Source organism: Candoia aspera, chromosome 8 (genome assembly GCF_035149785.1).
Source record: "Candoia aspera isolate rCanAsp1 chromosome 8, rCanAsp1.hap2, whole genome shotgun sequence".
NCBI lineage: Eukaryota > Metazoa > Chordata > Lepidosauria > Squamata > Boidae > Candoia > Candoia aspera.
In genome coordinates, this window is record NC_086160.1 from 64200349 (window position 1) to 64225481 (window position 25133).

The window sequence follows — 25133 nt, forward strand, 5'->3', positions numbered from 1 at the left end:
CTGGGTGTATTGTCAAATGTCACTGAGTTTCTGCACTCCTTCTGCATTGTTCTTGAAGCATTATCAGCCACCGAAATAAACTCAAGCAAAAGTGTTCTTCTGTACTAGTCTTTCCCTAACACAGACCTTTCACCCCTCCCGTCGTTGCAGCTGGAAGGGGGAGGGATAAACTGTGATATTTATAGAGCTGTGCAAAAGGAATTACTTCAATTGGAAGAGAGAAGAAACTAACTGGTCCTCTTTGTTGTACAAAGTGGTGTCTTGGATGCCCCAGCAAGGCCCCAGATGGTGCTTTTTTGCAAGCCATACAAAGGTCTAGAAGTGACACTCCATAATTCAGCCCCAGATGTGCTCTGAACATGTTATTGTATTTTGCTGCTGCTGTTTCTGTTGCCTCTTACATTCATTGAAGGTAAGTCCAAAATGGACATTGGGAATCTTTTTCTTTCTTTTGTGGTAGATGATTTTTATTTTGGTTCCAACCTCTCATCTCAGTTGCTTGCATGAGTGAAGAAAGAAATGAAAGATCAGAAAGAAATGGTCCTTGTTAGCAACAGCATTCTTTACAGTTGCCAGTTCCTTGTTTGTGTGATTGAAGCTTTCTGCTTTTTTACAAATACCAACTATTCTAACTAGAATAAGAATGTTCATAGTAGATTCATAGAGCAAAGGAGCAAATGTACTAAAGATTTGCAACAGCTAGCCTCAAAAGACATGACAGGAGGAACCTGTCATATAACTGAAAATTACAGCAATGTATAAAAGACAGAGAGTGGAATAAAAATGAGCAAGAGGCAGAATCTATAACTGCTCAGAGTCACTGGGAGTTGGGCAGCAAGAAGAATCATCATCTAACCAAAACCAATCTTACTGAATAGTATCCCTGACTGATTTTTCAATACATTAAATATTAAAATAATCAAGCTGAGTTTTTCTTTTTTCAGGACTAATTCTGATTCCTTTAAAATTGGAAGGAATTCAACAACTTCCTTAGGATCTGATTAAGACTTAGCTTTAAAAAAATAAAGAATGGGAGGACAGTTAACTAGAATAAAAACATGGGTTTTTCCCCCAGAATATTTTGAAAAGCCTCCCACCGTTACAGCTGCTAACACAGTAAGCTTGGCATATTGTGGATTGTGAATATTAAAGGGTAACATTTTAACCAGTTATCACAAAGGCCAGTTTAACAGACCCGCTTCCCCACATGTCAATAACTCAGATCTATTCCTGCTGATTTATAAACAAGATCATCTGTGTTCACTAGACTTGCAAGAAGATATTTATAGTGTAGCCTAAAAGCTGTCCCTAACATAACTTGTACAAGCTCTGTACTGATCCTGAGAACACGAGAATCATAACCAGAATATGTACTCACCCTATCTGGAAAGGTATAGAAATCACTTTTAGTCCATTTAAAATAAATTTAGGGCATTTTAGGGCATTGAACATGAAATATGTTCAAATCTCATGCGCAGTGTGCTTTTAAAAATTCAAAAGCAATGAAAGACGCACACTGGGCTGTTCAGACGTACAGTTTAGGCTCATACGGTATCAGCCATTTCCAGAAAGGCAGCTTGATTCATCTCTGGCATCAAAAACACCCAAAGAGTCTTATAGCACTTTAAAGACTCAGGCAGCCTTTACAGCAGAAGCTTTCATGGACCTACATCTGGTGCAAGGGATTTAGTCCATGCTGGTTATGGCAGGCAGAAATCATTTATTTGCTTAAAACCAAAGGTCATTACGGAGCAGGTAACGCCATCCAAGAAATCAAACCAGATGAATTCCAGAACAGGTAAGTATATGGTTCTGTCTAATGTGCAGTGCAGTTCTTTGTGTATTCTTTTTTTTTTTTTGGCTTCTCCTGTGTGTGCATCTGGGCTCAGATATTGACTCCTTATGTTGAGAATCAAAGGCTTTTGTTGGCGGCATCCTGTCTGTACAATTCTATGCTCGGAAGGGCTAATGGGGGCAGCTCAGCACATTTGCTTGGAACGCCGGCTCAACCTTTCCAAACAGAAAAATAGCTGTTTGAGAACACAGTTTTGTGTATCAGCCTAGAAATAAGTACTGCTGATGCACAAGTGATCTGCATTGGTTCTCTGGGAATGATGTCACGATTTGCTTTTGTTTTAGTTTCCACCTCTGCTGTTAATGTTTTATTTGTTATGTTTTACCTTGTGGTCTGGCAAGATTACATTTTTAGGATAAAAGATAATTCAGCTTTTGGAAGCAAAAGGGAAACCGAACCATGTTCATCCACACACAATTCTCATATTTCTTTGCCTTATGGTCTTGCCAACTCTCTTTTCTTCAGTACTGTTATTCTGCCTCTTCCTATTTTCCCAAGATTTACTTTTGGTATATGGCATGTTGGTCATACTTTAATTTAATTCAATTTGGTTTTCCCAGCAAGGTGTTTCCAGATGAACACTTTGTCCTAGGAATTCTGGGTGATCCCAGCATATCTGGAAGGAATCAAATGAGAGAAGACTCTACTTCGCAATAAGAAACTTTAGAAATCAATACAAGGACAAAAATTATACATATATGTTTTTCTCATACATGTGTATATGGCTATTTTTTTTAACAAAATTTCTTTACTCCCCCTTTTCCCTTTTCTTTTTTCCTTTTTGATATTGCCCTCCCCCCAATTTGTTTTGTGTTATTAAATAAGTAAAAGCAAAAGAACAGTGAGGGATATTAGAAATGAAAATTCTGGGGGAAATGGAAATATCTTCAGTCCTTAACTATTAAAGCTAGTTCTAGTCCCGCCTTAGGCACGAAAGCCTGCTGGGCGACCTTGGGCCAGTCGCTCTCTCTCAGCCCAACCCACCTCACAGGGTAGTTGTTCTGGGGAAAATGGGAGGAGGAAGGAGTATCAGGTATGTTTGCTGCCTTGAGTTATTTATAAAGAATAATAAAGGCGGGATAAAAATTAAATAAATAAATAAATAAAACTAAAGTTGTTTACATCATACTGGCTCAGAAATAAGTAAAATTGACTTTCATTACAATTACAATTACAATTACAATTACAATTACAATTACAATTACAATTACAATTACAATTACAATTACAATTACAATTGAGAGACTCATGTTTTCAGGCTTGCAACTGTAAAAGAAAGGTTCCTATTTGAATTACAGTAATGATAGTAAATCATTTATGAAATGCTTTTTTCTTAATGTCCATGCTTCCTTGCCAATACAAGAAAGAGGCAGAGAAAGAGATTTCCCTGAATATCTCAAAATTTTCATCTCAAGCTTTCAGGTCAACACCATTCTCTGCTCTTTCACACCTCTCTTTATTTTGCTGCCTGTCTTCTATTCACTAAGCCTAAGATTTATCTTTTTTATCTTTCATTCCTGCCTTTCATATTCTCTTACTTAATCCCTGTAGTATATCCTAGCTACCAACTGACCAACATCTCTATCTGCTTCTAAATTTATACAGCAAATTAGGACTTCCATTTTTTTTGCTGGCAATGTGAGAAGAATAAATGCCAAGAGGACTTTAAGCCATTGTCATATCAGCCAGGAGGTTACCAATAAAAAGTCTCATCCTGACCAGCCACCTGCCATGTGCTGAGGCACCTGGAGCAGAGTGTCTGTTGATTATGTCAAGCCATAAGTACGAATGTATGGCAGAGGGCATTTTTCAGATACTGTGGTCACAATCCAACTCACATAGCTAACATCTGCTGGACTGTGCTCAAGTACATAGAGTTGTTTGTTAGTGCCAAGAATCATTAACTTTTACCAAATCATGAAACTATTGTCTCTTGCTGTGAAAAGGGACAACAAATTTAAAGCTGGAATGTAGAAGGTAGTTCCCCAGTTCCTTCCTTCCTTCCTCCCTCCCTCCCTTCCAAAATACAACCAACTACAGTACCACCATATCTCTAACTCTCTATCTATACACATGCACGTACACAAAGAATAGCAGTTATACAATTTAAAAACTACATATATTATATAGTGATCAAAATAAACTGAACATAACAGAAAGAAAAAACAATAATTAAAATCCATATAAAATCCATTTAGCATTGATATGGGATTAATTAAATCCTTAATCTTGATGTTAAATCTAGACCTATGGAAACATATTGCTTCTTCTTCTCATTTTTAGCATATAAAAACTTTTAAAAAATAGATAACAGAGTCCAGTACCCCGTTTCTGATGAGCTCTTTTTAAGATGGTTGGCTTGGAGATATGCTTGAAAAGCAAAGTTCCAGCATATAATGATTATTTTTTTCCCATAAAGTTTAGATTCATTATTATTGTTGCATTCTGTTGATCCTACTCTGAGTCAATCAATGAATGTTAAGGTGCATATGGATGTATCCTTGTTATTTGGGAGATATCAGGATACAAAGAATTATGGGTTTGGGGGCCACTGGATTTTTTACATCATGGAAAGCAGAAATCTACAACTGATTTGCAGTATTGGATTGTTCATAATTGTACATTGTTAACATTTGAATTAGCCTTTTTCAAGAAAGGAGTAAGGACTTTTGAACAATATGGTCCACATTTTTAGACTTGTTCAGTTTATAAAATAATTTTCAGGGCTGATTAATTTTCAGCTTGTGTGTTGATTGTTTAATACTGTTTTATGCATTTATACATTTTTTAATTTGCATGATAAAATAAAACATTAAATAAAAAAGGAAAGATGGTGTGTGTCTGAAAAATATTACATGTCTGTATTTCCTAGGAGCAAATATAATCCAGAAAGATGTCTCAGAACCCAGAAGTCATTGTCCCAATGGCAGATTGCAATACAAATGGTGTCCAGAATCAGAAGTCGCTGTCTTGGGGCTCAACAAAAGCCAGTACTGTCACCTTTCGCAATATCTGCTACAGAGTGAAGACAAAGAGTGGATTTATAGGTTTTCGAAAAATAGCTGAAAAAGAAATTTTGAGAGATATCAGGTAGGTATATCTAATCCATTTGTGTACTCAGTTTATTTTCTTAGTGGTTATCCTTAGCATTTGCACAGGGTTTTTAGAATTGGTCACTTACAATATCTTGGAAACTTTTTGGACAAGATGGTGTCACTGTGGATGATAGCCCTGGAATCTGGAGGTTGTCTATTTGTTGAGGTTGCATTCCCTTGAAGCATCAGGTGTATAATTTGGACTTTCTGTGTGTGTGTGTGTGTGTGTGTGTGTGTGTGTGTGTGTGTGTATGGGGTGCTTTCAAGTCAGCTTTGTGGCTCCTGGCGACTGCCTGGACTAGTCCCTGCAGTTTTCTTGGCAAGATTTTGGAAGTGGTTTGCCATTGCCTCCTTCCCAGGGCTGAGAGAGAGTGATTGGCTGAAGGTCACCCAGCTGGCTTTGTGTGTCAGGTGGGACGAGTACCCACACTCTCCCAGTTTATAGTCTGCTGCCTTAACCACTACACCAAACTGGTGCTCATAATTTGGACTTGCTTAGAGTCATTATCAGCTTAAGCACCAGTGGCTTCCATGGTAAGGAGTGCCTTTCTCAGCCTCAGCTGGTCCACTAGTTGAGTCCATTCCTGAACATTCAGTATTTGAACTCTGTCTTTACATGCATGTGATATTTTTTTCACATCATTAGAAAGTCCCAATCAAGCAGGGTTCACAATCATGAGAAAGAATATATTGTGACTTTTTTCTCTCAAGATGAACTTTTGACTATGACAAGGCAAGGCCAGCTGATGTTCTAGGACATAGCTAATCAAATGTTTATTGACTGGGGGCATGTGTAATGGCTGCCTATTCTAAAACACCATCAGACTCATGAGCAGGAATTCAAAGATATCTGATTTATTAAAGAATAGTATGCAGGATCACAGAGAAAGCTGAGAATGATGAAAGCGTGCCAAATTCAAACTAAAAACCCTTGGTGCAAATGAAATCCCTCCCCCTATAGAATCTTCTCATGTCCACAATCCCAGGTGCTCCTAATGGTTCCTGATGGTCTGCGGGAAAAGTCCTTGAACAGATAACATAACCCAAACACACTCCATTGTCCTGATTTCACATACAGAGTTTGGTACAAGGTCCCACAGCAGCTCCCTCCCAAACAGAAACGTGCGTCAGCGCCATGGCATGTGAAACGTTACGATGTATGAACTACATTGAATCAGTGAACATGACAGCATGTATGGGTCACCTGAAATCTTATAATGAGTTCCATCCCACAAAGATATTGTTTGATATAGAATTCCTTGCAGTACAGACGTGACTAATCCTTCTATTACAAATAATTAATATGGTGGCCATTTGTAAAATTCTATCGATTGAATCCAGTGGCACCTATGCAGCAATAAAAAAAATGCTATCCTGGCATGAAATGAGATGCACACTTTCTACTATAGTCTTCCATGTCATATCCTATACTTTTCAAAAAAGCCATCTTTTTCTCAGAATCAGCTGGAGGAGAACAGAACGGGAGATGAATCTACAGAATCCTGTGGGTATAAAGTGTAACCACTAGATAACAAATGAATAGACATGAGAAAGAAGGCATTGCCTAGATCTAAGAGAGGGATTCTTTTGAACAGTTTGGAGAGGTAGAAAAGAAACATAGAGCATAGTAAGCCAAGTTCAGACATTAGGATCAGCTCTCTCCTGCCCTTGCGTGTTTCTTCTTTGGGTCTCCCTCTTAAATGCTTACTTTCCACAATGTTTTGGCCTATGAAGACTCAGAAGTTCAGTGTGGCATGGCACCAGTGTGTTATGCTATAAATAATTAACTGAATTATGTTACTCTCTGTGTGAAAAGTAAAAGGGTTACTCAGCAAAATACACTTAGATAGCTAGAAACAGTGTTTCATGAAAGCAGAAGTTATCAAACTTAATTACACCATAAAAAGGCCAACGTTTCAGAGAATATCTCTGAGTTCATGGCTGTATTTTTAAGTTCATATTATTATTTTTCACGCAAAACCTCCTGAAGATAGATATAAACCTCTGCATATTTAGATCAACGAATTTCAATTTATTACTATCTAGAAGCACTTTCAATTAATTTTCTTATACGGTTTTTAAAGTGTGTTTGAAGAGATGCACAAGAACAACAATGAAAAGGCTGGAGCCAATTTTTACAAGGAAAGTGTCATGTTCGCCGTTTCAATGTCTTTGATTCATCGTAACGTTTCGCATGTCATTAGCTGGATGCGTGTTTCATCTTTCATGGGAGGATGAGAGGGGTTTATCTCTTGGCTGTGCTTTTGGAATGTATTTGGGTTATCTCTTGTGTTCAAGATTACTTTCCCAGGCTAGCAGTTCTGACGGTTGCCAGCACCTGGGACGGGCGGGGCTGCTGGTAGGGAGGCGGGGTACGTTTGCACCGAGGGGTTTAAGTTTGTATTTGGCGCGCTTTTGTTCATTCTCAGCTTTCTCTGTATTTGTCCTAAGTTCCCTAATAAATCAGATTTCATTTAGCAACCTCTTGTGAGTCTGAGTATTTGGGCTGGGCAATCATTACAGAAAGGCTCCAACATTTAGTCTTCTTTTTTAGAATAGCAAGATAAAAAGCAACTAAGGCAGAGGACACCATAGATATTTTAAAAATCAAAGATTGTATGGGAAGTGTGGGGAAGATTTTCTCTTCACGTAATACAAAATATAGAGTCTTGAAATTAAGTGATTCACAAAGGAAGTATTTGCCAAAGAAGCATTAGTGGCAACACTGGCTATTCTTTCTCTGTGTTTGTGTGCCTTCAAGTTTGTAATGATGCATGGCAACTTCCTGGATTAGTCCACACAGTTTTCTTGGCAACCTTTTTTGGGGGAAATGGTATGCCACTGCCTTCTTTCTAAGGCTGAGAGAGGCCACTGGCTTAGGCACCTTAAAAAAATAAAATCTCAGTCAAGTTGGGCTCAGATCTTGATGACTGTGTGGTCATCAAGACTTATCCATATAGTTTCTTGGCAGCAATACAGAAATAGTTTGCCACTGACTTCTTTGAAGAAGTTTTTTTTTTTTTTTTTCAATTTCCTAGTCTAGTTTTGGATTTCCTGGCACTTTCCCATTCAATTGTTATCCAGCTCTGGGCAGGCTTAGCTTCCAAGTCAGATAAGGTGAGCTAAATGCTGTCATCTGCCATGAACAACTTACAAACTTCAAATTCATGGAAGATCAGATAATTAGTAACTACTGGTCACATTATATAAATTTTTGTTCCAAGGTGATATGGGCTATTAATGGGAAGGGGGTGGTGAATGGAGAGGTGGGTTTGTTTTCTTTAAGCACTACCTGTCTGTACTCAAAGGAACCTGCTGATGTTCTAGGACATTGTACTGGCCATTCTGGAAAAAGGAGGTGGACTAGATGGATCTTTGAACTAATGCACAGAGCATTTCTTCTGCACTGGGGACCCTTGGGATTTTTTGGGAAAGTTCTCTCAAGAAGTTCAGCAATGGCAGACAAGCTTCCTTGAATGACAGCTTGCCTTTAGTGTGCAGCTGTTGGGCTGTGTTGAAAGTATCCCATAACAGTGCTTTCCAAGACACATTTCAGACCCAAGATGCTTCTTTCTGTTGGCATACAAAGTGATGAATTTTGATTAAAGCACAGTTGATTAAGGAGCTCAGCAGAACCTTGTTGGTTTGTTTTTCAGTGGAATAATGACACCAGGACTGAATGCAATTCTGGGGCCAACAGGCAGTGGCAAATCTTCGTAAGTTTTGCAGCAGTGGACAAAAGTGGTCTTCTGTAATCATTCACTAAACAGAAATTAATTCTGATGAGAATCATAATTTCATAGCTTCTCTGTCCACTCCTCAACTATTGTGTTGGAATATTTGCTTGGATCCTGGTAGGTATAATGCTATGGTCACATACCCAGCTGTGCTGTCCTATGTGGCTAAAAAACAGCTGGATGCCGATTATGCATGGTTCCCAAGGTGCTCAGCATTAAGATGCTGATGTAGCAGAGTAAGAGAGGTCTTTGCTCGTTTCTTTGTTTAGACAGTCCAGCCATAGTCTATGGGTCAAACTGTATATTTATGCCAAATGCATAGTTTGATGATACATACTTCCTTTGAAATCTATAAATACCTCCATGGAATCAGATCATAACTGTGGAGAGGATGATGTAATCCTAGCATCCTCCTAGATGCTAATCCTGATATCCCTTCTACCCCAGCACCCTTACCCTAACCCCAGGATCTTGCAGAGGAGTCAGTATTAGACATGGGACTCTCAGTTTTTCATCATCACCACCTGGAATATTATGGGAAGCTCACAAACAGGACATGAAGGCAACTGTACTTTCTTATGGATGTTCTGCTGCCTTTAATCCTGGAAGTGATATAGAGTCATAACTAGCTGGCTATTGAAAGCCTCCTTCTTCATAAATGTGTTTAGCGTTTCTTTAGATATTTAGATAATATTGCCAGATAGGGGTCCCTTCTTGTATCAAACAGCATCTTGGGGAAAGTGGGGAAAGCTTTTCTCCATATACCATGGTCCTGATCCTGTTTGCACTCTTGCACTGCTGCTTTTTAAAACACACATACATAGCCAAGCTGTATGCTAAATGTAACATGTAGCTTGGCCCTATCAGAAGTACCAGCATGCTGGTTTTCCAGGTGATTTCTTGTCCAATTGCAAAAAGGGTTGGATTCCTTTCAGAGGTGACTGGTTCTTCCTGGTTGCCTGATTCTCTAGCTAAAGTAGTTCTGTGCACAAATATATCCATTTTTTTTGGATTAAAAGACACAAACACACTGTTTCTTTGTCTTGGTAGTGCACTAAGTAAAAAACTATTACCAGGTTTCCGGTCTGAGTCTTGAGCTGTTCAGTATGATTCTTTTTTACACACTGTACACTATGTAGCGTGTATATACCTTTTGATCCGACTGCCTAAAAGCACTCTGGGAGATTTATGTAAGAGTGTTTATTTTTCCACATAAAAGCCATCTCTGACTCAGCAGGGGGAGAAAAAATCCAGAATCCATATTCATACCTTTATTAGGCCTAACTAAAAATATATGAAACATTATGCAATCTTTTGAATTCTGCAGCACTCTTTATCAGACAAGATTTTTGTTTTTGGTTCTTTGTTAAAAAGGATATGTGAGAAGCCAAAAAAAAAACAAACCCTAAAAATTAGGCCAAAATTAAACCATGAGTCTACAGCCCCGATTCACTTATGAGATGGGGATTATAAACTGATTTGATTTATTAATGCTAAGGATTATTGGTGTCAGATTTCATCTGACACTCTGAGCAAAATAAATGGTGGGTTCTCCCCCCACCCACTCCGGCCCAACCCTTAGCCATACTACATGTTCCTACCCAATGATGATCTGTTAAGACTTTTAGCTTGATGTAGAATAAAAGCAAATAAACATGAACATCATTACAGTATATCAGCAAAGCTTGAGAGTAATTTGGGATGTTCTACAGTTACGTATGTTTGAAAACTTTGAGACCAAAGTAGAAATCATATTGTGCACATGCTTCAATAGTGACTGCTGTGAAGTTAGACTGTGGCAGGTGGGATACGTGGGCTTGGATTATCTCTGCCAAACTCTCTGTCTGAAGGAATTGCCATTTCACTGATGCTCTGAGGCTTTCCCTTGGCTGCAGGTTTCAGAACCAAAGCCCTGCAAATGTGTTAATTGCATTAATGCATTTTTCAGTCTAGCAAAATGTGGCAAATGTGATGTCATCCTGAGTTCTCTTTTAGATTACTGGATATTTTAGCGGCACGGAAAGATCCTCGCGGCTTAACTGGAGATGTTTTCATCAACGGTGCCCCCCAGCCTGCCAATTTTAAATGCATCTCTGGATATGTAGTACAGGTAATTGATTGTCTCTGGTTTTTCCACCTTTCCTTACATGTAAGTTTCTTCTATCCAAAAGAAATCTGGTTATGCGTGGCGTGGATTATTCCATGTTTCTCTTTTTTCGGCACTACAAGAATCTGGAGCAAAAGTTCCATGTGTGCCTTGAAATCTGATGTGTGCACCATTATCTTTGGTTTCAGGCAAATAAATAGAAATGGCTTAAAAGTTTCCTCTGAATTTGCAGGATGATGTTGTGATGGGGACATTGACTGTGAGGGAAAACTTCCAGTTCTCAGCTGCACTCAGACTGCCAAAGACAGTGAAGACTCATGAAAAGGAGGAGAGAATCAATCAGATCCTCAAGGAGCTGGGATTGACAGATGTGGCAGATTCAAAGGTAATGACATTGAATCTCCTGAGCTAGAATTGGACTTCTCCAGTCTTCACTTACCTGATAATGGTAAGTGATGCTGTTGCTAGAGTTTCAGGAGCTGATAATACCCAGGTGAGTTCCCGAATAATAACATTGAGATGAAAATGTTCAGAACAGATCCATTAGATAGAACAGCCTTGACCAACCTCATGCCCTCTAGCTGTATAGAACTATAATTCCACCATGCCAACCAGTATGATGTAATTAAAAAAAGCCTCTGGAGGGCACCAAGTCTTGGAAAGATACTATAGTTTCAACTGAAATGTATTTTCACTGGGTGGCCTATTGTTCAAGAATATGAACAATATATCTTGATTCTCCAGGTACCCCACACTGAGGACTTCGTCTGCAGCATAAACTAATAAACATGACATACCTAGATATAGTATGTTGCTTTCTTGTGTACAAGATAGGAGCTACATATGTGCAGAAGATCTGCCTTCAAGTGTCTAGATCTGGATCTGATTCTTTCTCTGTATCTCCACCTATACTTATTCCTAAACCTATACCTTTACCTGTATCCTTATCCTCCAGGAATTAATTTCTACTCTCATTTTTTGAAGTCAACTGCAGTTTGCCTGTGCTCTTTCTGGCATTAATGGGGAGACCTAAGTTCAGTAACACTTAGGCATAGCTTGAGAACAATAACAACAACACAGTGTCAATTTTTGGGAGAAGTGAAGAACAGGGGGGCACATCTGGGGCATACCAGAATTTTTTAAAGTGTTTAAAAGAGATAAAGAAGAAGAATATAAAATTCTGGCTACCAAACTGTGAGATCAAGAGAAATTGGTCTTAATGAGATGACAGTAGCTGCTTAGTGTAGATTAGCTTTCTGATTAATAATACAAAAGTTAATGTAGATCAAGTTAAAAGTTTAGACAACATAAACTGAGGTGAAGTACAGGGTGAATACTTAAACCAGATATATGCTATGGCTTGTTCTTATCAACACTGAACTAGGGTTCAGCAGAATGGTGCCCAAAGGTGACCGTGTATTAGAATTGTATCAGTGCTGAAGTACCAGCGATGATGAATATACCTTGCAACTTCTTTATCAAATTCAATAGTGAGTCTTCTATTGTTGGGTGTCAAATAATCTCTGTCTGAAAATCTGTTTTCAAGAAGGCAATATCATAGATATTCTCATTTTCCATTAGGTTGGAACACAGTTCATTCGTGGTGTATCAGGAGGAGAGAGGAAAAGGACCAATATTGGAATGGAGCTCATTACTGACCCGGCCATCTTGTTCTTAGATGAGCCAACCACTGGCCTTGACGCCAGCACAGCCAATGCCGTATTGCTACTCTTGAAAAGGTAACTGCTGGATGAGGTGCTCCGTGCAGAAACCACACATAGAATTAAAGGAAGTGGCACCACAGACTTTATTCCGTGCACAAAGACCATGCACAGAATAAAAGGATCCCACTTTCTGCAACATTATCCCCCAGTCAGGGGATCGGGATATAATACAGAACCAATTTTGGTAACAACCCACCTCCCCCCCCCCGTAAAGAAAAAAAAAAGAATGAATGAATGAATAGAAAAGAAAAGAAAAGTAAAAGAGAGAAGAAAAATACCACAGTTACAGTATTGACATTTTGCACAGCCGAACACGATGATACATGACAGACAGACAGACAGACAGACATTTTAATTCAACTTTTTTCAAAAACAAAATAAAAACCAAACTCAGGATTTGAGTGGGTCAATATTAATTTGCAGGGTCTTTTACCGTAAAGATTTAGCTTTAGTTGTTTAACATATTTCTGATGAGCTTCCTACTTTCTATGCAGGATGTCTAAGCAAGGGAAAACAATTATCTTTTCCATCCACCAACCACGCTACTCCATCTTCAGATTGTTTGATAAGCTGACCTTGCTGGCTGCAGGAAGTCTTTTGTATCATGGACTTGCTCAGAATGCATTAGAATACTTCAAGACCCTTGGTAAGTGTTCAGAAGGCTATTTATTGAATATCTCAATATCACATTTTCTCCTTCAGAAAACAGATCTGGGGTCTGATTTAATTTGGAACCATAATGTTGATGGAGAAAGTATTTATCTCTGAGATTAATCTGCCAAAGATCCAACATGACCCTTAAGTCAAAGATCACCAGATAAAGGGCAAGATTGCTCATGGAGTATCAGTATGAATAAAATTATAATTGCCTTACTTAATTTATGCCTATGTATTAAAGCTGTGTAGTGTATTTGGAGAGGCATTGCATAAAGCAACCAAAGTGGTCTTGTTCCTCAGAGGCTCATCATACTTTGAGGCCCTCCCAAGCTGCCATAATGAGTCTTGTGGAAACATGTCCTTGGGAAGCAACTGTCCAAATGCTTTGCACAGTTCTACTACATAGTAAATATAGATGTACCAATGCTTATATGAAGTCATGTACTTGTATTTTGAAAACTTAACAATGTGCATGTGTACACCTCTGTATGTAAACACTAGTGCCAGGCAGAGAAATTCTCCTATATTTTCCTATCAATTCTAATTCAATGTTATAAAACGATTTTGGGGAAACTCTCAAGTAGCCATGGGAGATATGTATGGAAATGTCCTGTCCTTCTGTGAACAATCATCCCTCCAGTGGCTTGTGACTTCCCTGGCTTCCTTCACCAGCATTAAATTTATTATATTATATTATATTATATTATATTATATTATATTATATTATATTATATTATATTATATTATATGTATGTATTTATTTAATTTTTATCCCACCTTTATTATTTTTATAAATAACTCAAGGCGGTGAACATGCTTAATACTCCTTCCTCCTCCTATTTTCCCCACAACAGCAACCCTGTGAGGTGAGTTGGGCTAAGAGAGAGTGACTGGCCCAAGGTCACCCAGCCGGCTTTCATGCCTAAGGCGGGACTAGAACTCTCCTACCACGCCTGATTGGCTCTTGGGCTGAGAGAGAGGGACTGGCCCAAGGTCACCCAGCCAGCTTTCATGCCTAAAGTGGGACTAGAACTCTCCTACCACGCCTGATTGGCTCTTGGGCTGAGAGAGAGGGACTGGCCCAAGGTCACCCAGCCGGCTTTCATGCCTAAGGCTGGACTAGAACTCACAGACTCCTGGTTTCTAGCCCAGTACCTTAATCACATCAGTGATGGTGCTATTCTCTCTGCTAGGGGGAGTCTTGCATTTTTGAAATTGTTGGGTAATTTTTGCTTCTCCTGGAGAAATTCAGAGAAAATGTCCACCCAATTTCTTTGCCATCAATTTTACTGGAGAATCTAGAAAGCCTGTTTGGGCCTAACTCTAGCAAAGCTATAGTGTAAATATTTATTGTATTTTCAGAAGAGCTTTGCTGTGTATTTTCACCAACAGTTGAAATGATGCAGGAGCATTTTGTTTCTTTTTCTTTTTTGAGGTTATGAGTGTGAACCATACAATAACCCTGCTGACTTTTTCCTGGATATCATTAATGGAGACTCAACAGCTGTGGCTTCTCATAAGCCTGATGAAACTGAAATAGGTATGGTATGTAAAAAATAGCTCCTTGTTCAGAATCACTACCTGGTGTGCTATATGAAGAGGCAATCTGCTTTTTGCACTGTCAGCTCTGTTGTAGAGCTCACTCAGGATTTAAATACAGGTGGTCCTTGACTTACATCCACAATTGGGACTGGAACTTCTGGCACTAAGTGAGGCGGTCATTAAGTGAGTCATGCCTGATTTTATGACCTTTTTTGCCATAATTAAGTGAATCACTGAAGTCGTTAAGTGAATCACTTGGTTGTTAAGCAAATCTGGCTTCCCCCATTGACTTTGTTTGTTGGAAGCTGGCTGGGAAGGTCGCAAATGGCGATCATGTGACGCTGGGATGCTGCAACTGTTGTAAATATATGCCAGTTGCCAAGTGCCTAAATTGTGATCATGTGACTACAGGGACGCTGCGACGGTTGTAAGTGCTCGGACTGGTCACGAGTCACTTTTTTCAGCACTGTCGCAACTTTGAACAGTCACTAAACAAATGGTCGTAAGTTGAGAACTACCTATAGTGCAAATGGCACAGCAAGAAACATACCCAAGTGCAGTGTATTCTCTTGCACATCACTATGCCCAAGTGCTGCATAACTTCCACTTGTCATGAAGCAGTGGAGCCACAGAAAGTAGGGAAAGCTGCATCCATCTTTAAAGGTAAAGGTAAAGGTAAAGGTTTCCCTTGACGTAAAGTCCAGTCGTGTCCGACTCTAGGGGGCGGTGCTCATCTCCGTTTCAAAGCCGGCGTTTGTCTGTAGACACTTCCGTGGTCATGTGGCCAGCATGACTACACGGAACGCCATTACCTGCCCACCGAAGCGGTACCTATTAATCCACTCACATTTGCATGTTTTCGAACTGCTAGGTTGGCAGGAGCTGGGACTAGCAACGGGAGCTCACCCCATCACGCGGATTTGAACCGCCGACCTTCCGATCGGCAAGCTCAGCAGCTCAGCGGTTTAACCCGCAGCGCCACTGCATCCCCGCATCCATCTTTACATGGAATATATTTTAATACTGGCTGTGACAAATTGATGCCAGAAAAATTGCCCAGGAATTACTACTGCTAATTCTATTTTATTCCCCAGTGTTAACTGGACTGCCTTAACCGTAGCTATATCAAAGCTTTGGCCATACTGTGCATCTGAGGAAGTGAGCTACAGCCCACAAATCTTGTCTGTTTTAATAAAAGTTGTTAGCCAGAAAAGGCGCTACCAGAATCTGATTTTTTGCCATCATAGGCTAACATAGATCCCTTCTACAATTTCTGTCTTCCTACCAACCTTGTAATGTTGGTCTTGTGCTATTTTTATTTCTTTTAATTATTGTTATTATTTCATCTTAAATTTCAGTATGCACCACATCAAGCCACATTTAGATGTAAAAGTGTGGTAAAAGTATCAAAATAAATAAAGGGATATATACATTCCCACAGACTTGTGACAGACAAGAAAGGTGTTGAACCATGACCAGGGAGATGTAGCTCTTGGTCTGCCCTCAGCTACATGGAAATTCACTGGGTGATTTTTGAGTCAGTCACTTTGTTTCAGCTCAATTTATCTCCCAGGGTGGCTGTGGGGAAAATTAAAGGAAAGGGATATATGCACACTACCTTAAGTTGCTAAAGGAAAAGCAGATATAAATCAATCAAACAAACAAACAAGCAGTTCTGAATTGGCTTTGCATATCTCTGAAGAGATTTATAGGCCTTTACTGTTTTCTATCACGATCATTAGCATAAGTATTTTAGCAATGGGCATGTTACATTCTCACACTGGTCAAGCCAAACTGCTGTCCTATCTAGAGAATGAAAACCTTATTCAATGGAACCAATTTTCCTCTTATCTCTTTAAAGATAGTATTCATGATCAGACACTGGCAGAGAAATTGGCAGAGATATATTCCAGTTCTTCTTACAATCAAGAAACCAAAGCAGAATTGGAAAAGCTGTCTTCAGGGGGCCAAACCAAAGAGAACACTTTCCAAAAAATCACCTATTCCACTTCCTTCTTTCACCAGCTGAAGTGGGTCTCCAAACGGATGTTCAAAAATTTAATAGGTAATCCTCAAGCCTCCATAGCACAGGTAATTCTAAATACTAGTCTTACACTTACTAAAGCTGGTGAAGTATTGTTTGGGACTTAGGGTAGTATTTAATGCTACCTTATTTTCAGGTGCTTGAGAATTTCTTTCACATTTCTCTTAGGGAGATCTTTGATGTTTTTATTCTTGTTCGGCAGAGGGTTATTGCTGTTTTCTGTTAACATGCCTTTCCATCACTCCAAAGCATCTCTCACTGCTTACACCTCCCAAATTGAATAATCTCAGCTGGGAGTTCCCTCCTGAGAGTCCCTTGAGTGTGGAAGGGGTCACAGATAAGATCATCTGGAGAAAAACCTGATCTTCTCTGAGGCCTTTCCCATACTCAAAGGTAGCACAAGTTTGAGTGCTTCCCCTCTATGACTCTACAATGTTGTGGGGATTGTGTAGAGCCTGGGAAACTATCTAATCTGATTATCTATCCCAGTGTTTCTCAACCTTGGGAATTTTAAGAAGTGTGGACTTCAACTCCCAGAATTCCTCAGCCAGCATGATCTACCCCTCATCTCCTGATCCAAAGGATATAATTTCCTATGGCGCTGTAAGTCAGGCAGTTTCCTGTTAGAGGGAACTTCTGCCTCTTGGCACCTTCTAGAATTTCTTCCCTCTACAGGTATCCTGCCACCAAAATATTTCACTACCTTCCTGCAGCCAAGACACCATGTTGCCTTGCTTTCCTGCTCTTCCCACACAGTAGCTTCCTGGTACTCCCCATTTTTTCTCTTCTGATTGCAAAAACCAAACATGAAAAGGGAAGAATGAGGGTTAGCCAGCTTTAGGAGCTCAGCAGTGATGGTCACTAGATTGGCTGCTTGGAACTGCTGTGGAAGATTTGATAGGTGAGTCCAGTGGCTGAGTGGAAGTACTCTGGGCCTCAATAAACATGTACTGTATCTGGGTCCCTGATTGTTCAAAAGTTATGTCTGAGAGGGAAATCCCAGGGAGAAATAGCAGGCAGATATAATCTGCTCCCTTTTACCCTAATTTCTTAGAGGTTTGGTAGCGTTGTGAAACTAGTTGGCTTTTAGAAGAGGGGCTTATTAAAAATGATTAGATCCATTTGATTTCTTGTTAAGCCTTTGCTCTCCACGGGGCAATAATCGCCTCATCACAACAGCCTTTGATATTGTATTTTGATGTTACGAAAATCCCTTTTAATTGCATTGTAAAAGCTTGACCTTGTGACAAGAATTATGCCCTTTAAGAGCCTTACAATCTCCCTAGGGCTAAGAGTTCTAACTTCCTGCCCCTCTCAATTGTTTTGATCTTCCAAACCTCATTGGGAATGGTTTTGAAATGAAATCTGTAAATGCTCCAAGGTATTCCTTTAAACCTTTGTGTTAATCTTCTCAAACTGGTCTTGCTATGATCCTTGCTCTCTAATACAATTGGCTTAGTGGCATTATTTTTGACATTAACTCTTTTTGGCAGGTTTTTAGCACTCCAGCATGGAATCTCTTCAATTTAAGATTTAACTCTCAATGGCCTGATACCATTGCCTTGGCTGCAATTTTAATCAATGTCTGTTGGGTTCTTGAGGCTCAACTAGTCACAATACTGGCCCGAGATGTTTTGCTCCCTATGTAAAGTCTAAATGCCCCTCCTTCTGGCTTGGGCCAGTACTATTGCTCTCCACAAGTGTGGATTTCAGCTTCCAGAATTCTTGAGCTAATGTAGCCATTACTGACCCTTCTAAGAGACAAGGCCACATCTGGAGGACGGATGCTTTAAAGAGGCTTCTCAACACTGAGAAACTCATGCCATATCTGCCCTCTCCCATGGTGATGCAGCATCACTGAAGGTTTGAGATAGTTGCTTCTCTGCATTTAACTCTGATTGCTTTTAACTCTGATATCCTGTTAGAAGTTTAAAAAGTGCCCATAAAGTAGGCCAAAAATTCATTTCCCTACGCACACAACTTTTAAACCTCCCTCTTCTGCCTTTCACGATCCTTTTAATCGTGTACAAACACCTTTCCCTCAGGTATTCTTCTAGAAGGGTACCTTAAAGATTGATAGTTACAGTGTAAGTTTCTATTTCATCTTCTACAACATATCTAGACTTTGCATCCCTCTCAAATATAAGCTTCTAAATCAAACAAACAATATGTACGTATGCTACTCCATGAATCTGATGGACTGTAACAGTTGAAAGCTGGTAGAACAATAAGTGTTAGTGCACAAACCTCTTTTTTTGTTTTCCTTAAAATACATTGAACATACAGTATCCCACAATTAAAATATGGTTAAATGTTAAAATATTGCATTGGGAAGGATTCCCTGATCAGCCTTCAAGACTGTCCCAGTATGATTGATGGTCCTTTTATGGCTGGGTGTGTGTCTAACTTTAAGCTTTTAAGCCCCTGAGGCTTTCTGTTAGAGTTATATACAGGTCTAGTCACAGCAATTAGAGAAAAAACAAAACTATTTACAGCAGAGTGTCCAAACATCCCAATCTAACTTTCTCTCCCTCTCTCCCAGAACTATTTGCTAGCAACCACCCACTCAGTTGTGCAGCTACCAGCTTCCCCTGAATCTCTTTCTCCTCAACTTTTCACTAAGACAGACAGAGAAAGAGAGAGAGAGATAAGAAGGGTATTGGCTGAATTATGTTGGTGTACTCTTAAAGCCTGCCTGCCTGCCTTCCTTCCTTCCCCTCATTAGCCATCCTTCTGTGTTGACTGTAAAGCACTCCAGGCCCTTGTAAAATGTCACACTGCCCCCCTGTGGTCATGTGACCACATTTCAGGCGCTTGGGAACTGACTTACATTTACGACCAGTTGCAGCATCCTGTGGTCATGTGATTGCAATTTGCCCACAAAAAAAGTCCATTGGGGAAGCTGGATTTGCTTAATGACCACATGATTCACTTTACGACCACTGTAAAAATGGTAGTAAAATTGGGTCCAGTCATGTGGTGACTCTACTTATGACCACAGTGACTTATGATGGAAATTCCGGTCCAAATTGTGGTCGTAAGTCGAGGACTACCTGTACTTCAAGTCTTAGGAGAGCATTTGGTACTGAATATGTTTGCCTAGTATGCTGAAAACTGAATCTAGCCTATAAGCATGGATTTATACATCCAGCAGATCACACTAGAACAAGTGTTTCTCCAATATTTTTACATTAGTGTGCAGACCAGACTAATTGTTCTAATTTGTGAAACATCAGTTGTCTTAACCAGCACAATTCCAAACTTCTCCTGAAACTAACAATTATTGCTAAAACTAACCATTAGTAGGGACGCGGTGGCGCTGCGGGTTAAACCGCTGAGCTGTCGATCGGAAGGTCGGCGGTTCGAAACCGCGCGGCGGGGTGAGCTCCCGTTGCTCGTCCCAGCTTCTGCACACCAAGCAGTTCGAAAACATGCAAATGTGAGTAGATTAATTGGTACCGCTTCGGCGGGAAGGTAACGGCGTTCCGTGAGTCATGCTGGCCACATGACCCGGAAGTGTCCTATGGACAACACCGGCTCCAAGGCTTTGAAACGGAGATGAGCACCGCCCCCTGGAGTCGGACACGACTGGACTTTACGTCAAGGGAAACCTTTACCTTTACCTAACCATTAGTAGTGATGACTGGTAAATTTGTTGTTATAGCATGATGGCTTCAATTTTCAAAAGAACGATTGAAGGCCATTCTGGGGAGGAAAAAGAAGCAAAATTTGTCTTTGGACTTGATGATACTGATTTGTGTACCATGACTGTGCCTAAAATTACAACTGAACATAATACGTTATTTTTATATTTCAGTTATTGGTTACGGTTTTCCTGGGATTAGTCATAGGGGCCATATTCTTTGGTTTAACAGATGATGGTAAAGGTTTGCAGAATAGGTGAGTCCTTTGGAGATAAAGGGATGATCAAATGAATGATGTTTGTTTTGAGTGCAAATTCCAACAGTGCTAACTTGAAATAAAGAGAAACCTTATTTTAACAGACTAATGGGAGTGAGGAAGTGTCCATTATACATAAATGTATGGTGAGTTGGAGAGTAGGACATTACAAGAGATATACACTATTTTAATGATTTATTGTTATGTAGGTGTTTTGCACAATGGCATCATTACAAGTAGTCCTTGCTTTACAACCATTCATTTAGTGATGGTTCGGACTTACGACGGTGCTGAAAAAACCCGCTTACAATCAGTCCTCACACTTACAACCATCACAGCATCCCCACGGTCATGTGATCACAATTTGGGAACTCGGCAACCAGTTCGCATTTATGACCGTCGCAGTATCCTGTGGTTACGTGATCGCCATTTTTGACCTTCCCGGCTGGTTTCTGGCAAGCAAAACAATGGGGAACTGTGTGATTCACTTAATGACCACATGGTTGGCATAATGCCCACAGTGATTCACTTAACAACAGCAGCCTTTTTTGGTCATAAAATTGGGTCAGATTTGCTTAATCACCGCTTCACTTAGCAACTGAAATTCCTGTTCCAATTGTGGTCATTAAGCGAGGACTACTTGTACACAAATGTTATAAATTGAAGCAACACAGTTATTACAAAAATGACTCAAATTGCAATGGAGGTTTGGTCTGCTGCAGGCAAAATTGTTTGCATCAAGGTTTAGTAAGTTGAGACTTCAGTGCACAGCTTTGTAATTTGCAAAGTCTTTGAAAATATTGGCTAGTCTGTTTGGACTTTTGATACTCTTGTTAATTCTTAAGCACTATTTTGGAGATAGCACTTCAATTCAGCTATGGAAAAGACTTGAAATACCTGAAATATGGTGGTGCTTTTAGTAGGAGAGATGGTAACATCATGACTTCTGCCATCTTCACCGTTTAAAAGCAAGTGCTGTTGCTTGTAAAGCCAAAAAACACTATCCACACAAAATCCACATAAAATCCCAAGGTTTTCCAGAAGTAGAAAGAAAGAAACCATAAAATTTCCATTTTATAGTTTCTTTTCCTTTAGAAAGAAACTATAAAATGAACGAACTTCCATGGAACATGCTCATTGACCACAGAAAGTGGGCTGGGACAGGAATGGAAAAGAGGTGGAAGCAGGAATAGAAAGAAGTTGGCATGGAAACTTTTCAAAAAGTCCAGTAAAGAATGAGCATGCTCTATGGCCTTTGAATTATGGATGTTGGTGGTGGAAAGAAATGGAAAATCAGTGTGTATGTGGGTGATGTAATCTAGAAGACCACTATCAAACTAGCAGGAACTTTGGACAGGAAACCTGGACACTGCAACATTTCAATGCAGGTTTCACTTTATAAAAGATTTTTAGTTTTGCTTGAAGCACCAGTGATAGAAGGGGTCAGCCTTCAGAGCAGTTTCCTATACATAATTTTTATTAAGAATTTTGATTATAATAGTAAAATCTAATACAAACTAAACTTAAAATGCTGATGGTAGGGAGAGTGGAAGGCAAAAGGAAGAGGGGCCGACCAAGGGCAAGATGGATGGATGATATTCTAGAGGTGACGGACTCGTCCCTGGGGGAGCTGGGGGTGTTGACGACCGACAGGAAGCTCTGGTGTGGGCTGGTCCATGAAGTCACGAAGAGTCGGAAGCGACTAAACGAATAAACAACAACAACAAAAAAAAGTGCAAGAAAAAAAGAAAAAAGGGAAGAGTAAGAACAAAGAAAGAGAAAAGAAATATAGAAAAGAAATAACTTCCAACCTTCATCACAACAAATATAAACACATTTAGTGACTGTTCACCCCCTGTGAGGTTACAAGTTTTTTCTCTTCATCTCATCTCTTTTCTATAAACAAATCCATAAAACATAGTATTTTCAGTCCTGGTGTCAGCAAAAAGTCCATGAAGGGTTGCCAGAAGTAACAACATATCTTGTTTTAACCTTGATTAAATAAAACAACTTTATATTCCTTCCTTTTACTTCTAACAGTCTTAATCTTTAGTTCATTCAAATCCTGTCATAGGATTTGATTTCTCTTCATTCCTTCTTTGTCCCATTGTCTTCAAGGCTTTAACAAGCCTCTTTTGTAAATCCAAGAAGAAAAAATTATCCAGGACCCTCTCTTGGTTTGTCATTTGTATTTTCCTTTTACATTTTAAAACCTCAGCCAATTCCTTTTGTAGATTCAGTGAAACAATCTTTTCTAAGTCATTCTTTTGGCCTGCCAGTTGTAAATCCACTTTCAATACCATCTCTGTCTCGTCAGATAACATTTGTTCTACATCTGTGATTTCTTCAATAACATATTTTGGATATAGTCCATCCACAGAAGCAGACATCATTACTGACATTGTTGATATTGTGGCTACTATTTTGATTCCATTCTTCAAAGGTCTCCTTCAATATTTTCACTGTTAATAACATTTTGCAACATTTTACAGGCTTGTAAATCTTTCCTCTACCTAAAAACTTTAGTCCCCTGTAATGTCCAGTTTTTGAAATCATGAAATTGCTTATCTTGTTGTGTCTTGAAAAAACCAAAACAGAATCTATTTCTCTTGAGAAGCTGTTTGTTCTTTATAATTACTTCCAAAATCTTATTGTAAAAGTTTCAATATTCCAATTTTATCTGGACCTTAGTCCATTTATAACTTTTTTATAAGTTATAAGATCAAAATCTTATTTAGCTTTTTGTTATTTATTTCAGTTCTTAAGCTTATGATTAATATTTTCTTTCATTCAGGATTGAAGGCAGGCTCATCCAGCATTTTCAAACTTGTCATTCCAAAGGTCTCTAATAGTTTGGAAGTCGTTAATGAGCAATTTCTGGGAGAGATTAGAAAATGAGGTTTGCAAACTTAGTGTCCTTTAAAAGGCTCCGCCATGGTTGCAAGCAAGATGGCTAACCCTGTTGTCTCCTGGAGCTCAAACCTGTGGCAAACCGCTGCCCTGCAATCTCCTTGTGATGAGCAGCTGTCCAGAGCACAGGTGGGCAATTTCCCATCCTCTCATTTGGAGAGGTTCCAAAGGACTGGTCTACTCACGGGTACCTTGGTCTTTGCTGCTGTCATTGGATCCATTTTCACAGAGCTGTCTTCAGTTCGCCTATACCTCCCCCAGAAGTCTCAGCCTTCAGAGCAGGTTCTAAGTAGCTGCCCCACCCTTCCAAAGATTGCAGCAGTTTAACACTTGGAGAAGTTTTGTAGACCTACTATGCAGCTTCTGGTACACAAGTGACAGAACATTTATTGCTAAGGTAATAAAACCCAGGAGCGCTGGGCTGAGCTATTTTTAAAAAGCCATTTGAAAAATCCTTGTATTTTCAGAAAGCTAGTTTCTTACAATGACAACCTATGTTTTCCCTAGAATTGGTGCCATGTTCTTTATGACCACTAACCAGTGTTTCAGCAGCATCTCAGCAATTGAACTCTTTGTGGTGGAGAAGAAAATATTTATGTAAGTAAGCATTGCTGGACAAAATGTGCTAGCAGTTGATGAGCATCTAAAAGCATGCTTTATTTGATGATAAATCATGGTTTTCTTTTAATCTAATAACTCTTCACTGCAGTGTGGTCTCCTTGGAGCTGAGAAGGCTATTCTAGGAGGCACCATTAGGCATCAATGGGTGTGCAAGTTTGAACTGGTTGATTGTGTGTGTGTGTCTGTAGGGCAGTCCAAAAAGTCAAGAAGGTACTTTCTTGACTTTTTGGACTCTCACCCCACATATGCCAGTGTGAAGGGAATAGGGGCAAAAGTGAAATGGCTTAAATTGAAAGGAATCACATTTATTGCTAAACATGAGTTCTGTAAGGATGGGAGTTTTATTTATTTATTTATTTATCATATTTTTTATCACTGCCCATCTCCCTCACATGGGGGACCCTGGGCGGTTGTTACTAGGATAAATATTGTTTTTAGGATATATCAAAATGTCATTTGTACTTTGGTCACCCTCTCTATACTACAGATATTACGGGTTCTTCCTCCAGATCACAGGTACTGTAATTTACAGTAGTAGAATTCTGAGAACCTTATATTAAATCATCTTATCCCTTTTTTCCTCAAACTACAGCTTCCCATACTCTGTACCAGTTTTGTGGTATGGAAATTTATTTCTTAGGCTTAATCTTTTAAAAAATAACTTCACAGCATTCTTATAAACAACATACACATTGCACTGAGACATCATGTGGTTGGCTTGGTTTAGGTTATGATTTGTGAACACAGCCATAGTAGCTTGTAATGTTGACCCAGGTTTTATGGCTAGCATGTGGTCTGAACTCTACAGCTTGTGATTCCGCAAACAGTAGTTAAAATCATGATTGAGTATAATTTGTAAACCAATTGTAAGAAGTCAAACTAAGAGCTGTAGATCTCTTGCAAATGCAATTATTTCAGTCAAGGTAATGTCAAAGGAATGG

At 39.4% G+C, this 25133-nt stretch overlaps 1 protein-coding gene across 2 annotated transcripts in view; it reads left to right on the forward strand.

Annotated features, from left to right (window-relative positions):
• The first annotated feature begins 239 nt into the window (after nucleotides 1-239).
• The window catches only part of LOC134502192 (broad substrate specificity ATP-binding cassette transporter ABCG2-like), a 28473-nt gene continuing 3579 nt past the window's right edge, over nucleotides 240-25133 (forward strand). Inside the window, exons 1-11 of one of the 2 annotated variants that reach the window (XM_063310401.1) lie at nucleotides 240-412; nucleotides 4728-4945; nucleotides 8607-8666; nucleotides 10683-10797; nucleotides 11027-11179; nucleotides 12376-12533; nucleotides 13013-13164; nucleotides 14611-14715; nucleotides 16579-16808; nucleotides 20579-20661; nucleotides 24079-24168. In XM_063310401.1, the coding sequence (XP_063166471.1) occupies nucleotides 4749-4945; nucleotides 8607-8666; nucleotides 10683-10797; nucleotides 11027-11179; nucleotides 12376-12533; nucleotides 13013-13164; nucleotides 14611-14715; nucleotides 16579-16808; nucleotides 20579-20661; nucleotides 24079-24168 (1343 nt within the window). In that variant the 5' untranslated portion in view covers nucleotides 240-412; nucleotides 4728-4748. Of the gene's footprint in view, nucleotides 413-1779; nucleotides 1799-4727; nucleotides 4946-8606; nucleotides 8667-10682; nucleotides 10798-11026; nucleotides 11180-12375; nucleotides 12534-13012; nucleotides 13165-14610; nucleotides 14716-16578; nucleotides 16809-20578; nucleotides 20662-24078; nucleotides 24169-25133 lie in introns of those variants that run through there. The other variant, XM_063310402.1, reaches the window with a different exon arrangement.